The sequence below is a fragment of the Ovis aries genome, chromosome 3 (assembly GCF_016772045.2).
Source record: "Ovis aries strain OAR_USU_Benz2616 breed Rambouillet chromosome 3, ARS-UI_Ramb_v3.0, whole genome shotgun sequence".
In the NCBI taxonomy this organism is placed as follows: domain Eukaryota; kingdom Metazoa; phylum Chordata; class Mammalia; order Artiodactyla; family Bovidae; genus Ovis; species Ovis aries.
This window is the reverse complement of record NC_056056.1, coordinates 51,581,141-51,597,659: the sequence shown is the minus strand read 5'-3', so window position 1 is coordinate 51,597,659 and position 16,519 is coordinate 51,581,141. Positions and strand designations below refer to the sequence as shown.

Here is a 16,519-nt window from a genome sequence, read left to right as displayed (position 1 = left end):
GGTTGATGATGCTTTCCCATACCTCCATCCCCCTCCTTTTTTTTTTTTTTGAAATATGGACCAAAAAGCTGAAAGTGTTTTCCTTTTCATCAAAGAACATATATTACTTTAGTGGTTCGGGAAAATGTTGGTTTTCTGCCCACCCCTTTTCAATCTGCCCATGTCTGAGGTGCTCCGGGAAGACGCACAATCGTGAGCAGCTTACGACACTCAGTGAGCAGTAGGTGCCGGTGCAATCTCGCGCCGCACATTGCCTGGCGGAGGGAAGGAGCCGGGGCGCCGCTCCCTGCTCCCCGCGCCGCCGCCCGCACCTCCCCGCCGCCCGCAAAGGATGAGCGAGCCCGCTCTCCGCAGCCGCCCCTGGCTCGAATGGCAGGCGGTCTCCGCGGAAGAAAAGGTGGCGCCGGTCAGGGGTCCTTTCCAATGACGGACATTAACCAGACTGTCAAATCCTGGGGAGTCGCGAGCCCCGAGTTTGGAGTTTTTTTGTGTTGGTTTTTTTTTTTTTTTTCCCCCACAACGTCACAGTCCGAACTGCAGAGGGAAAGGACAGCGGCAGGAAGGCGAAACCCCGGCTCCCCGCACGTAGTTGGGAAACTTGCAGGTCCTAGAAGTCGCCTCCCCGCCTCGCCGGCCGCCCTTGCAGCCCGGAGCCGAGCAGCAAAGTGAGACATTGTGCGCCTGCCAGATCCGCCGGCCGCGGACCGGGGCTGCCTCGGAAACACAGAGGGGTCTTCTCTCGCCCTGCATATAATTAGCCTGCACACAAAGGGAGCAGCTGAATGGAGGTTGTCACTCTCTGGAAAAGGGTGGGTAAGACACTTTTTAATTAAATTCTTTCCCGAAGATTTTTTTTTTTCCTCCCTTTTCTTTGCTGCAGCATCTAACATGGACCAAATCACCATCTCTTTGATCTTTTTCCGTGGCTGTGAACTTTCTATGCTGCCCAGCTTTCTGCATGCTTAGAGGTGAACGTGTGGCTTTGGGGAGTGGGGGGGGGGAGTCCTGCTTTATTTCAATATATTTATTTGATTGTTGCCCTTTTCTCCCCCCTCCCCCGCTCCCCTCCCTCGGAATAAAATATGATGTAGATTTCTGACCGAGCGCTTCCAATGGACATTCTCCAGCCTCTCTGGAAAGATTCTCGCTAATGGATTTCCTGCTGCTCGGTCTCTGTCTACACTGGCTGCTGAGGAGGCCCTCGGGGGTGGTCTTGTGTTTGCTGGGGGCCTGCTTTCAGATGCTGCCCGCCGCCCCCAGCGGGTGCCCGCAGCTGTGCCGGTGCGAGGGGCGGCTGCTGTACTGCGAGGCGCTCAACCTCACCGAGGCGCCCCACAACCTGTCCGGCCTGCTGGGCTTGTCCCTGCGCTACAACAGCCTCTCGGAGCTGCGCGCCGGCCAGTTCACGGGGTTAATGCAGCTCACGTGGCTCTATCTGGATCACAATCACATCTGCTCGGTGCAGGGGGACGCCTTTCAGAAACTGCGCCGAGTTAAGGAACTCACCCTGAGTTCCAACCAGATCACCCAGCTGGCCAACACCACCTTCCGGCCCATGCCCAACCTGCGCAGCGTGGACCTCTCGTACAACAAGCTGCAGGCGCTGGCGCCCGACCTCTTCCACGGGCTGCGGAAGCTCACCACGCTGCACATGCGGGCCAACGCCATCCAGTTCGTGCCCGTGCGCATCTTCCAGGACTGCCGCAGCCTCAAGTTTCTCGACATCGGATACAATCAGCTCAAGAGTCTGGCGCGCAACTCTTTCGCCGGCTTGTTCAAGCTCACCGAGCTGCACCTGGAGCACAACGATTTGGTCAAGGTGAATTTCGCCCACTTCCCGCGCCTCATCTCCCTGCACTCTCTCTGCCTGAGGAGGAACAAGGTGGCCATTGTGGTCAGCTCTCTGGACTGGGTGTGGAACCTGGAGAAAATGGACCTGTCGGGCAACGAGATCGAGTACATGGAGCCCCACGTGTTCGAGACCGTGCCGCACCTCCAGTCCCTGCAGCTGGACTCCAACCGCCTCACCTACGTCGAGCCCCGGATCCTCAACTCCTGGAAGTCACTGACCAGCATCACCCTGGCCGGGAACCTCTGGGACTGTGGGCGCAACGTGTGCGCCCTGGCCTCCTGGCTCAGCAACTTCCAGGGGCGCTACGATGGCAACTTGCAGTGCGCCAGCCCCGAGTACGCGCAGGGCGAGGACGTCCTGGACGCCGTGTACGCGTTCCACCTGTGCGAGGAGGGAGCTGAGCCCACCAGCGGCCACCTGCTCTCGGCCGTCACCAACCGCAGCGACCTGGGGTCCCCCGCCGGCCCGGCCACCACACTCGCTGACGACAGGGAGGGGCAGCCCGACAGCACGCCCGAGCCTGTCACCGTGGCTCTCCCCGGCGAACACGCCGAGAATGCCGTGCAGATCCACAAGGTGGTCACCGGCACCATGGCCCTCATTTTCTCCTTCCTTATTGTGGTCTTGGTGCTCTATGTCTCCTGGAAGTGTTTCCCAGCCAGCCTCAGGCAGCTCAGACAGTGCTTTGTCACGCAGCGCAGGAAGCAAAAGCAGAAACAGACCATGCATCAGATGGCTGCCATGTCTGCCCAGGAATACTACGTTGATTACAAACCGAACCACATTGAGGGAGCCCTGGTCATCATCAACGAGTATGGCTCGTGTACCTGCCACCAGCAGCCCGCGAGAGAATGCGAGGTGTGATTGCCCTAGAGACTCTCAACCCGTGCGCTACCAAATACGCCTGGACAACCGGGGCGGGCCGGCGAGTGCCAGGCTGGGGTCTGTGCTCTGATACGCTCCTTGACTGAAACTGTAAGGGGATCACTCCCAGAGACTTGACATTTTAGCTTTATTGTGTCTTTAAAAACAAAAAAAAAAAAAAAGAGATCAAACACAACAAAACCCCACCCCACAACCTTCAGGACAGTCTATCTTAAATTTCATATGAAAACTCCTTCCTCCCTTTGAAGATCTGTCCATATTCAGGAATCTGAGAGTGTAAAAAGGTACCAATCATTGATTTTTTTTTTTTTTTTGTAAACTTAAAATGTTTAAAATAAAATAGCATTTACAGTTTTTACAGACTGGTGTAACCTAAATGAATTGTTACCTGTGTTAAAAGAGAAGTAACAGTTACCATTTCCTACCTCTGTATGTGTGTGTGGGTGGGTGTGTGCATGGGTGTGTGTGTAGGGGTGATCTAGTGGCCAGAGGGAAAATCCAGAAATTCAAGAGCAAAGTAGCCAGGCTCATTTTGAGACATTAAGAAGGACAAACAGCTTATCAGGTGGATGTACCCCCACATGATTAAGGACTGAAAAAGTCAGACCCTCTATATTATGTTTGGGGGAGCACAGTGTAATTTAGCCACTTTAAAGCAAGTGAAAGGCGAACTGAGGACTGAGCATCCTTGATCAGCCTTGAAGGCAGGGATCATGGCAAATGCTTTTTAAAAGGCAGTGCCAGACAGTTTTTCCTATGAACAAGAAACGTTTTTGCACTTAATACAAAGCATCTTTCAAATCAATTCAAAACCTCACCCCCAAATGCCTCTGTTCTTCTATGCCTTTGATTCACCAGACTTAGTAGCATTTGTGCCCCTTTTCCATACTTTTCCAAGTGAAAGACCCTCAGCTCCTGCTCTCTTGTGGTTTGACTCAGGGAAATAAAGCAGAATCCAAACGCTTGGTGATGAAGGCTGTGCTTCCTGGAGCATATTGCTAAGACTGCAGCAGGCTGAGGCTCTCATGGGGAAAACACACTTCTAGCTGCTGAGGGGAACAGTGGGAAGAGCCTACCTCAGGCTGAATGCCTACCTGGGTGCTGCCTGAAGCAGGAGACTTTACAGGCAGGCTCATGTAGAAGTGATGGGGGTGGGGTAGAATGGGGAAGATGAGCTTTTGAGCCTATCTTCCAATATTACTGAGATGGGAATAATTTGTTAACCCAGTATAGAAAAGCTGCCTCTGTTCAGATAACCCTGTTGTGAAATGGTTGCTCTCCCTGTGAGGTTTCAGTTTTTTTTCTGTGTTGGGGTCAATGACTGCCCCTTGCCAACCTTCATAGGTTTCTAGGTCCATAGGGATGTAGGTTGTTTATTGAACTAAACTTAAGAGTGGTACCAGGTGGTGGGTGCAGGGCAGGAAAAGGGGAGGAGGTGTGGTGGATGGGAGGGGTCTTTCACTAGCTAACAATTTAAGTAAATGTATGATTGAAATAAACTGTCATGAGTGAAAGCTGGTGAACTAATATTGTCTGGAGTCTAAAAGTCTTCCTCAAACTCAGGTGTTTAACCTCTCTGAATGATCCAGCAGACAGGCATCTTTGTATTTTCACTTTTCTTTTGAGAGAGAGAGAAGTCGGAATAGCAGGAAGAGGGATGGGGGAGAGAAAATATACACCACCACCTTCTCCGAAAATGCAAATGCCTCCAGTCACCCATCTAAAGAGGCAAAGTCAGCTGTTTGAAATGCAGAATGGCATCACCAGGAGGTTTACTTAAGCTGAGGATTGAAGGTAGATTTCTCTTCTACCTATGGAGAAATTACTGTGCCTAAGAATACTGCTTCTAAGAGACTAAGAAGCTCTTTCAAGAGAAATATTTTGGAAATGTCTCTAAGATGTTAAGCTTTGTTAGATAGCTCCTTACATATATATACATACACACACACGAAACGTATACCATAAGCTCCGAGACCTCATCTTATTTTGTTTGTAATTAAAACATGACTTTATGATATATACCATGCATACAGTACCCATTTAGACTACTAATGTTCTAGAAGAGAGGCGCCTTGATAACTTCAAGGAGGGGTTTTGGATTCAGTCTTTATGATCATTTGGGGATGCCACTGTAAATACCATCTTGGGCGGCAGGGGTTCCAGGGACATCTATAATGAAATTTCACTGAAGAGACCTCTAGAAGACAACTGATTTTTCTGGGAACAACAACAAAAAAAATCCCCCAATTGTGCAACTGTAGGATTCAATCCTTAGATTCCATTGATTTAATCTCCTCTTAAGAAGCCTACTGGGATCCAGTGCCAAAAGCTGCTCTGGCTTGGTGCATTAAGGGCCCTGTTGCTGTGCTTGTAGGGAAAGCTTCCAGAAGCAGAGCCTTTTTGGAAAACAGCAGAGGCAGAGATCCACCCTAACCCCTAGAAATGTGTAGACTGGAGACTGGAGAATCTCCTATCCCGAAGACTTTTTTGTCTCCTTCATTCTTCTTTTTAAAATGTGGCCATGAGAAAAAATGAGAGAATAATCATGCTTTGTTATATGCTGCTGACACCCCCACTCCTCCCCATATGACTAAACACCACGTGTACAGAAGACCTGAAGTCCATGTAAATCTAATGAAATACTATTGTAGAGAGGACTCTGTACTCTGAGACCTGGAAAACTGACGATGGTCATGCAAAGCCATGTTCTTACTTTGTGTGTGTATGTGCGCATGTGTGCCTGTGTGTCTGCGCTGTGTCTTTGTAGGCAAGCAAATGTGTTTTCTACACAAACAGAGGAATTCAGCTCATTCCGTTTCATGCTCCTGCACTTCTTGCTTTGGAAGTGGGAGGGGGGAGGCAAGAATGCGGGAAATCCGATAGTTTTAACTAAGGTTTTATGACACTTGAAATCTTTTCTTTCTTAAATTAATTGATCTTTAAGCTTCAACAAACTTCCTGTGACCCCCTCTAAGGAAACTACTGAGCATTTAAAAGAGAATCTCATTTTTAAAGGTGTAGCACCTTGTTTTTGGTGGTTGTTCTTCCCATGGAGGGTGCTAATCTCATTGTCCTGTGTTGTCTGGAAAGAATTTAAAGCTATGATTCACGTCTCTCCCTGGGCATTGTGATGGATTAACCCTCCGTTTGCACTACCTTCCCAGCTGATTAAAGTTCAGCCCTACCTGGTATACAGGTTTCTTGAATATTTATAAATGGAAAAGAAAAAGTCTTTTGAAATGACAAATAACACTCTCAGACCAGACTTAGCCCTGGTAGGTTTCTTTTTAGGTGCTACCAGAGGGAGTAGGTTAAATGAAACCCTTTCTCTGGCCTTCACTCCCAAGAAAGGCAGCCCTTGGGACTCAGACTCCAGCTCTGAGAGTTGAAACCACCAGGTAGCTCAGGTTCTCAAGACTGCAAGGTTTCCATCACAGAGAAAAGTCATTCTGGTGAAAGGAAACTTTTAAAATCTTTTTTTCAATATTCTCTGAAGCTCTTCAAAGTCTAAGCGTGCCTCACCTTCCTCTCTGCCTTCAGGAAGGAGACTTAGTATTAAACAACACACTCATGAGTACGTGTAGGTCATTAGAGGGGCAGATAGCACTTGTTACTCCTCCCAGATTTCCAGAGCAACTCCACACAGATTGCTGGAAGGTTTAGGGGCTTCTTGTGTTTCTGGGCTGTAGTTCTGGGCTGTTTCCAACCTGTCAGCAAGTTCAGCCTATGTCCTGTCTGGCGTAGCCATGCATTAGAGAAGAGGGCACTGGTGGATCACACACCCTGGGAAAATGAAAGGCATCAGATATCCTTCTCACACACAGCAGTACCAAGAGACCAGAATTTACATCTGTTTTGGAAAATGGGTATTATACTGTTTCGAGGGAGTCAAAATAAGCATCAATTATTTCCTCTAGGTAGATGGTGGCTGTTGGTTGATTTGGGCTTGCTGTGGATGGAATGCTAAATAGCAAAGAATTAACTGGAATATGAGTATTACACAGGTGCCTGAAGTATATTCTGGGAAAAGTTTAGGGATACACATATACATGTGCATGCTAAGTTGCTTCAGTTGTGTCTGACTCTTTGCAAACCTATGGACTATAGCCCGCCAGGCTCCTCTGTCCATGGGATTCTCCAGGCAAAAATAAAAAATATTGGAGTGGGTTGCCATGCCCTCCTCCAGGGGATCTTCTCCACCCAGGGATGGAACTGGTGTCTCTTTTGTCTCCTACATTGGCAGGTGGGTGTTTTTTTTTTGTTTTTTTTTGTTTTTTTTTTTTTACCACTAGTGCTACCTGGGAAGCCCACACACATGCATACTTATATGTAAATGACATAACATGACACAAAATAGCCACATATACATAGTACATTGTCATATATATATATATATATCCACCTGTATGATCACATACACATAATCACATTATATAACTATATCCCCCAGCATAATTATACTCCTACTTTCTTCTTCCATGATCAAACTTTAACTCAGGAAAGGATCTGATAAAATCAATCACAACGTGTAAAGGGCTGAGGTGGCTGATGGTATTTTCAGGCATTAGTTAATGAGCTGATAGAGGCTTTGCAGACTGGGGAATCTTCTGGGCTCCTCATGCCAGTGCCATAGGAGGGTGTACGCCTGCTACCTAGTGGTAAAAGCCAGCAAAGCATTCTTCTGAGAATATGCACCTAACTAAAAAGTTCCACCTCAGGGTTGCAAAACATTTCTACATTAATAAACGCACTACTCTGACTTTTTTCCAGGGATTCTAGGAGGCAAAATTCTTTCTCCTGTAACTGGGCCCCATTTCCTGGCCTTCCTCAATTGAATGCTGTTTCTGGAATTATACTCAAAACAAAAGCCTGACTATAACTATTACTATTGCTATTATCCTTAATGCTGAGTTGGAGTTGTAAATAAGATGGAGGAAACACATTGAGTGGTTACTTGGTATAAGACTCTTTATCTGGACCTTATTTTTACATGAGGAACCTAAGGCTTAGAGAGGTGGAGTGTTTTTGTGGAAAGTCACCCAGCCAGTAATTGGAAGCCCAGGGCATTCACTCTGGTGGCCTTTCAACTATATGTTGTGATTTTTGTTGTTTAGTCACTAAGTTGCGTCTGACTCTTTGGCAACCTTAAGGACTATAGCCTGCCAGGCTCCTCTGTCCATGGGATTTCCTGGGTAAGAATACTAGAGTGGGTTGCCATTTCCTTCTCCAAGGAATCTTCTCAACCCGGGGACTGAACCTGCGTTCCCTGCATTGGCAGGCAGATTCTTTACCACTGAGCCACCAGATAATCTCATTATAAAAGCTCAGACTTTCAACGATAGCCTCTTTCTAATTTCCTTGAATGGGTGCCTTCTCCACTCTTCTAGCCAGCAAAGACCCTAGGACTGGCCTGGGCTAGGGTACGTGCTCACCATATTCTTGGTGGATGACATGGGTGCCATGCTCACCTCCAGGAATTTTCGCCCTGACTTTGACTGCTCTGGCCTCTGGTTATCAGGTCATGCAGGACTCTGTCAACAGAGGAAAGCTCTCACAGGCTTCCAGGGGCAGAAAGTTCAGTTAATCATCCCGTCTAGCCACTAAACAGATGACTTTGGACTCAGAGTCACTAAGGGGTAGCACTTATCTAGTATCTATATATTATTATTGGGGGTTTATTCACCTTCTCTTCTTGGTCACTACATGGACTCTGTCTCGAAGGTGGTGGTTCTCAATCAGGAGCAAATCTGCCACCCAATTAATATCATGTCTGGAAACATTTGTGATTTTCACGCAGGGGGTTTGGATGCTACCAGCCTTTAATGAGTACAGGTCATGGATCCTGCTGAACACTCTACAGTGTAGAGGAAGTTCCTTTTAACAAAGAACCATTTACCCTAAAATGTCAAGGGTGCCGGAAGTTGACAAACTCTGCTCCCTGGTATAGAGTAACAACGCCATCAACACCATCATGTTGCATTCCAGCTTTGCTTGGAGTGGTTCACCTAGATCTATTGCCTTCTCATCTTGCTCTCTCTTGAGAAAGAACTGGAAATCTAAATGAAAACCCCTCAGGTTGGTTGCTAATCAGCACGAGGACCTGTAGTTAGCTCATGCTTCTCAGAGAACATATGGCAAAACTTAAATTAACTGGGACAAACTTGTCAGAGCCCTCCACTGACCCACTTTTTCTCTGGTAAGACTTCATTTAGGAAACAGGAAAAAAAAATGTCAAGTTAACAGTGGATATTTAATTAACAAGAGGGAAAATGAGACACTTGATATTCCTTCCAGGAGGAGTTCTGATGTCTGAATAAATTCAGCCCCTCTGCCTGGGCTTTTTCCCTGCTCCAACCAAACCTGGAATGTCTCCGAGTATAAGTAGGCTTTCACTTTAAAATTCAAGGGGCTTACCTGGAACCCTGCTCAATGTTATGTAGTAGCCTGGATGGGAGGGGAGTTTGGGGGAGAATGGATACATGTATAGGTATGGCCAAGTCCCTCTGCCCTTCACCTGAAACTATCACAACATTGTTAATTGGTTATACTCCAATACAAAATAAAAAGTTTATGAAAAAAAAAAAGTGCTTAGTCTAGTGAGTGGTGGACCTATTAATCAGAGACCTGGTCTCAGAACCTAGAAGCATGAGGATCTAGAGATTCAGGCATCACAGACTGAAAGGCATTTGGGGCCAGGCAGGCCACACTGATGAGTGAAGTTCATAGGCCTATGGCATTAGGAAAACTGGGAAGTTCACTTAAAAGTGTACTGATTTATTTATTGGCTGTGCCATGTGGCATGTGGGACCTTAGTTCTCTGACTAGGGATGAACTCACACCCCCCTGCTTTGGAAGCGTGTAATCTTAGCCACTGGACCACTAGGAAAGTACCCCCAAATGTAATTTACTTTTGATGGGTCCTGGTTAATCGAAAGTTCTGCAGGCCACGTCAAGAGAGTGTTCTGGGAGAAACCTGGTCTTGAAGTCAGGAGAGATGTTTGCTGGTACTCACAGGCCTTGAGTCCACCTTGTTCTCATCTTAACTGCAGTGAGCCTCTCTCTCTCTTTGCCTTCAGGTATTCCCTTAGGACCCTTCTGGTTCTGGGTTTCTATTTTATCATTTTCCCCAAATAATAAAACAAAAGTAGTTAAGATAGTACCACTTAACCAGAAAATTAAAATTCCCCTGAACTCCCATTCCCCAGATATTCTGATTCATCAGGCTTGCCTGCATCTGAATGAGAAAAGGTAGATAAAAAATCACAAAGGCGCGGGGCTTCAGAGGGGGAGGTGGGAATACCGGAAAACAGATGAGAAAATGCAGGCATGTGTGGGTGGAAAATAGGGCTTTTAGAATGTGCAGGAAGATGAAAGGAAACCCTAGAGAGGACGCAGGCACTCACACTCACCCACCCATGAGAAGGGGAGACACAGGGGTCTGCACTGAAGCAGGACCAGCAAAAAGGCTGAAGAACACCGCTGTGGTGGAGGTGGGCTAGGGTGGGGGCAGGGAAGAAGTACAGGACTCTGGGAATAACTTACTAGATTGGGTAAGCGGCTACAATTAATACCAGGAATTCAGAGCCATTTAATAAAATGAGCGGAAGGAGGAGGGATGGAGAAAGGAAGAGATCAGGGAAAAATAAAAGTCAAGGTTGTCGCAGGTGGAGAGGGGAAGAGAGAGGAAAAAAAGAGAGCAAGAAGGGAATTTCAAGATTTGTGCTTTATGTTGATCAAATAATCATTGTATGTAGTCGTGATACACCAACTCTACTCCAAAACTTCTTTTTATTTCTTTCTTTATTCTGATCTACTGGGTTGGCTAGTTGCCTCTTCTCAATGTCTTGTTGGGAAGCCATTTTTCTCCTTGCTTTATGAGAAAAAAAAATTTTCTAGCTGCATCTTTTCTTTCATTTGCTCAGCTAGGAAAATGCTTCTCAATCCTGGCGGCACATTGAAACCACTTGAGGGCTTTAATAAATAGTAATGGCTAGGTCCCTCCCCCAGAGATGCAGGTTTAATTGATCTGGAGTGTGGTCTTGATGAGGAAATATTTCAAAACCTCCCAGGGGATTGTGAAGTTCAGCTAAGGCTGAGAAACACCGAGCTAGAGGGTCACAAGAATTGCCACATTTGTAGCTCACCAGTGAGTGAGATTCACAGGTCTGACTAGAGCTCTGTAAGAAACCATGGTGGGCTGGTGGCAGCAAGGCCAGATGGGGGTCACTGTTAAATGAGGAGGCCCTGGCCTCACTGACTCCCCCTGGTGGAGCTGATTGTGAGAAAGATGTTCTCACTTAGATGGGCTTGTCATTTGTTTCTGAGTACTCCATAGTTTACTGCTGCTGCTAAGTCACTTCAGTCGTGTCCGACTCTGTGCAACCCCATAGACGGCAGCCTACCAGGCTCTTCCGTCCCTGGGATTCTCCAGGCAAGAACACTGGAGTGGGTTGCCATTGCCTTCTTCGCATAGTTTACTAAGTACTCTTTCATTTTATTTATTTTAATTCTCCCAACAAGCACAAAAGGCAGACACAACCTTGTCCCATCATTTAGACAAGAACACTCAGATCAGGAGAGGTTAAGAAGCTTGCCAAAAGTCAAAGCCTAGCACCTGGAATTACATCTTCTAAATTCTGTGCCCTCCTACCTCTATCATTGCCCTTTCCTTCTCTGCTTGGTTGCGATGAGGCAGGGCTGACCTTGCTCAAAATACTAAAGTCAGTAAGTCTTCTAGCAGGAGTCCTGGAGACACACTGCACTCATACTCCTATACCCTCTCATTCTCTAGCCGGAGTTTAACAATGACAAAGTTTGGTATCGCGAGCTTGCTACTGCCCTTTGGTTCTTCCCTTCCCCTCATCCCCTAGCCTGACACTCTTTTCATTTTCATAGAAGCTTCCATGATACCTCAGAGAATTCCAAATAGATGCCAACTTTTCCCAAATATCTCCAAACATCAAAATGTTCCCTTTCCACTCAGCCCACTGCCATTAATTCTTTTATCAGCAACTCTTGAGAGACTGTGAAAACTAAATGCCAGTAGAAAATGGATAGATGGATGGTGATACCAGTTTTGCCTAGAAATTCTTGCAGCTTGAAAAAGATCTTTCAGGGCAATAAGAGACATTGTTCTAATGCTAGAATTGCAGGTACTGAAACACCTTGGTGATGTATATTTGGACAGGAGATCGTTTCTTGTTCCTCTCAAATGAAACAATGCAGGCAGTTGCTCATATGTAAGACCAGATTTGCCAACAATTTATAGGACTTAAAATAAAGCCAGTATAAAGATCGAATCTTTCAGCATATTTATCTCCTTAAACCAATGCCCTCTTTTTTTTTTTTTTATTACTAGATGTCCACCATCAGTGTGTGTTTATCTTCAATTAAGAGTTCTCAGTATTGCAAACTCTGTGTGGCAGGGACCTCTCAGAGATATTCTAGGCAGCCTTGGATAAAAGTGAGACAGCTCAGTCAGTGGCAAGTGAAAGCTGGATTAGTCTGCCACAGAAAGGTCTGGAAAAGCCAAGCTCTACACAATTAATGGAACAATGTGGCAATCTGTCTTCAGCTGGCCAAGGCAATCCTGTCATTTGTCCCTCAGCTGCAGGACAACCACGCACTCTGTGATTTTGTCTCACTGTCTGCTCCATGGTGATTGCATTTGCCGTGAAATCTATATTTCCCTGCAACGGAGTCTGTGTGTGCGTGCATGTGCTTTATTCTAAAAATAATGGTCCTTCTTGGAATTCAGCCTCACTCCTGCTTTCTGTCCAGGTCATTTTTATCTGAGTTTCTCATATTGATTCTTTTTTGCACACTGTTTCAAAAATTGTAAAAGGTACAAAGCGAAAAGAACAAACATGCTGTAAGGAAGAAGGGGAGAAATCGTGTAATAATGGAAATGAAACTCAAGGTAACACATCACTCAGTTTTTTTTAGTTCTAACTGAATTGGTTAGCTCATTCAAAATGACACAGCATTTCTTGTTCAGGGATTAAGTAAATTTTTGTTGAGTGAACAAGAGACCAATTTAACCTGAAGATGAGGCATTAGGAAGAAAACAGTGCTGAGCCTAGGTCCACCAGACACATGATGAGTGTGTGAAAGAGAAGCTTCCACTTCAACCTGATCCTTCTGTGAAAGGCAACCACCATCCTCCTGCCCCGCCCCCCAAGACGAGTGTTTATTACATATTGTATTTACTGGATGCCTGGCAACCTGCTAAATCTTTAACATTTTCTCATTTAAAGTGAAAGTGTTAGTCCCTCAGTCATATCCGATTCTTTGTGACCCCAAGGACTATAGCCCACCAGGCTCATTTGTTCATGCAAGAATCCTGGAGTGGGTTGCCATTCCCTTCTCCAGGTGATCTTCCTGACCCAGTAATTGAACCCAGGTTTCCTGCATTGCAGGCAGATTCTTTACCATTGAGCCACCAGGGAAGCCTTTGTTCAGAGAAGCATTTAATTTTGCAGATAGGTAAACTGACATTTAGAGACGTTCAATGACTTGCCCAAGGTCACTTACCTTAATGGGGACAGGGGAGGGGACAAGCACTGACTCCGGAGACACAGGGCTTGGCTTCAATTCTGGCTGAGTGACTTTGGCAACTGATTAATAGTTAACCTTTCTGATACTCAATCCCTTCATCTATAAAATGAAAATAGGGATGTTAGGAGAATTAAATAGGTTATTATTGAAAATTAAATGAGATATTCTTTATAAAGTGCCCAGAACAGTGCCTGGTATATGGTAGGTGCTAGATAAGTGGGTTCTGGGTTTGCTTGTTTTAACAACAAATAAATATCATATTGGCCAAAAAGTTTGTTTGGGTTTTTCTGTAAGATGGTGTAGAAAAACCTGAACGAACTTTTTGGCTAACCCAATAAAACAAGGTCACAGAGCCAGGAGCAGGGCTCAGTCCAACAGGGTTCAAAGCCACACTGCCCCCATTTCCTTCTGTGATAGGGTATTATCCAAAAATCTGAGTTCCTGAAAGCACTGGGTCTGGACAGAGAAGTAAAGGAGGCAGAGAGAGAAGTCTAGGGGCAGAAACACAGGCTTCTTCCTTTACAGCTCTGAAATTTTCTCAGGCCTTAGCGTTGATACCAACATTTGACTTTTTCTGGTTCTTCATTGTCTTGACTTTGCCACTGATATCAGGTACCCTCGTGAATGTAGCCCACCACTAGAACATGAGAGTGTGTGTGTGCCTGACATCCATATACCCATGCAGGTGTGGTCCCATCTTCTCCTTCCACACAAACCAAAGCCTGGTGGCCAGTTCAAGGAAACATCATTCATGTGGGTCTTTGGCATTACAGCAAAACTTATTCCCACATCTGAGCTATTTGCTCTCTGTACTCAATTCCTGAAGGTGGAAAGTGATCCCACAGCCTGTGATTGTGATCTGGCTCCCAGACTCTTATTTAACATTGGCAATATTAAATCATGGGCTTCCCTGGTGGCTCAGACAGTAAAGAATCTGCCTGCAATGAGGGAGAGCTGGGTTCTGTCCCTGGGTTGGGAAGATCCCCTGGAGGAGGGCATAGCTGCCTACTCCAGTTTACTTGCCTGGAGAATCCCCACAGATAGAGGAGCCTGGCAGGCTACAGTCCATGGGGTCTGCAAAGAGTCGGACACGACTGAGTGACTAAGCACAGCACAATATTAAATCATACCGGCCCCTGAGACACTAAGCATACATCTTTGGCCGTAACAGATGTGCTGGTGTTTATTTAAAGATGTTTTTCCTCTGTGTACTAACAGCCACAGAGTGATGCTGCTCAAGTAAGTGTAACAAAAGAAGGACGTGTCTAGGGTGGATGCTCTTCTGGAAGAGAAGCTCATGTGTTAAGACACAGAATCCAAGTTCCAGCTTTGCTACTTCGCTTCTTGCCTTTGGGCAAGTCAGGGCCACCTGCCAGGCTTTTCCCTTCTTGTCTATAGTAGTAACTTGGGGCATTTCTTCTACTTCTCTTCTCTGGCAGGCAGGATCTGGAGGCAAGTAGGGTTGATTTCCAGTACATTCTCTACTGCTGTTTCTTATCAACAGGTAAAGTTAGGAATGCATTAAACTTCCCCCAAGGAAAGATCTCACTCCACCTTAGAGACTTACCCAACACCACAAACAGATATCATGTTTGGTCAGAGGAAATGCTCTATTTTGCTCCTAGGAAATTAGCTCTTGAAAGGTGAGTCTGTTCCAAGGCCCCAACTGTTCCTTGTGATTTGATCACAGAACGACTGAAGAATGGTCTGCTCTGGCTTTGGACAGGTATATTGGAAAGACTTTGGCCAAAGTAAAATCCCAACACATGAATCTATACTACCAGGGAAAGCTCTAACTATTGGGAAAATGAGAACCACCTTCAGTGTAGTGTTTTGCGTCTTTACTAACTTTTCTTTTTTTTGGTTGTGCAAGGTCCTAGTTGTGGCATGCAGGATCTTTTTTAGTTGCAGCCTGCAGAAGCTTTCGGTTATGACATGCAAACTCTCATTTGTGGCATGTGGGATCCAGTTCCCTGACCATGGGTCGAACCCAGGCCCCCTGCACTGGGAGCACAGTCTTAGGCACTGGACTATCTGGGAAGTCTCCCCAGTAACTTGTTACATTGTTTGTTGTTTGTTTTTTCTCTTCTCTCCTTTCCTTCTTTTCTGTCTTCTTTCCTCCTCCTCTAATTCCCACCACACCCCACCCCCTGACCCCACACTGGATTCCTAGTTTTGAGCTTCTTAACAGGGCTAATACTGAATTTAAGGAGTAAAAATTGGCTCTTAAGGGGATAAAAAGTCTTACTATTTGTATGCATAAAGCAGAGATACACTTACGGTATATAGCTGTTTTTGTTGTTTAGTCCCTAAGTTGTGTTTGACTCTTTTGCGACCCTGTGGTCTATAGACCGCCAGGTTCCTCTGTCTATGGGATTCCTCAGGCAAAAATACTGGAGGGGGTTGCCATTTCTTTCTCCAGGGGATCTTCTCAATTCAGGGACTGAGCCCATGTCTCCTGCATTGGCAGGCAGATTTTTTACTGCTGAGCCACCAGGGAAGCTCATGTTATATGGTGCATAAACACAGTATATCTGTGGTATTAAAATTTCAGAGTGAGGTAGGGGAAAAGGTAAAAAAAAAAAATCTCTTAAGGGGGAGATAATGAAAAAAGAAGTTTGAGAAATGCTGAGATAGACAGTGATGAACATGGGGAAGAGAAAAAAGAGCAATAAGTTAAAGCATCCTGGCAGGTCATTGACTGAGATTTTGAGAGGGTCAAAGGAGGTCTGTGTTCTTTGATACTGAAAATGGGAATTCAGAGGTTATTTGAACAGCCAAGGTTTCAGCTGGGGAATTTGGTCTTATCAGTCCCTCCTACACTCAACATCTCCCAGAGCTATCTTTACTTTTAAGTTTCATGATGTGTTAGAAAAAACTATTGGGGATAAAATTAATAGACTGAGCTCTGGTCCTGGCTTGGTCACTTACTGACTAAGATATATCACCTCCTCTGTGGACTTCAATTCCCGTGTGTATAAGATTCAGAAATTAATCCTTGCTCAGTCGTTTCCACAAGGATCTGGTAAGGCTCAAAGGAGAGAATGTAAGTGACAACTTCAAGAGCTATGTAGTAGCATGCAAAGACTTAAAGCAATGGATGGAGGAGGGGGGTGACATATGGGTGGCCACCCACAGTGTGACTTTGGAGGGCCACATGCTTCAAACTCTCCTCCACAGGGAGTGGAATTCCTGCTGTTAGTCACTGCTCTGAATCAAGTCCCT

At 45.8% G+C, this 16,519-nt stretch overlaps 2 protein-coding genes across 5 annotated transcripts in view; one reads left to right on the top strand and one right to left on the bottom strand.

The window, feature by feature from the left end:
* Window positions 1-16,519, bottom strand: part of CTNNA2 (catenin alpha 2) — a 1,404,594-nt gene that overhangs the window by 421,346 nt on the left and 966,729 nt on the right. The window lies entirely within an intron of this gene.
* LRRTM1 (leucine rich repeat transmembrane neuronal 1) lies at window positions 246-3,095 on the top strand. The gene is made up of 2 exons (XM_027966722.3): window positions 246-809; window positions 1,092-3,095. The coding sequence occupies exon 2, from the start codon at window positions 1,151-1,153 to the stop codon at window positions 2,714-2,716; it is 1,566 nt and encodes a 521-aa protein (XP_027822523.1). The 5' UTR covers window positions 246-809; window positions 1,092-1,150; the 3' UTR covers window positions 2,717-3,095.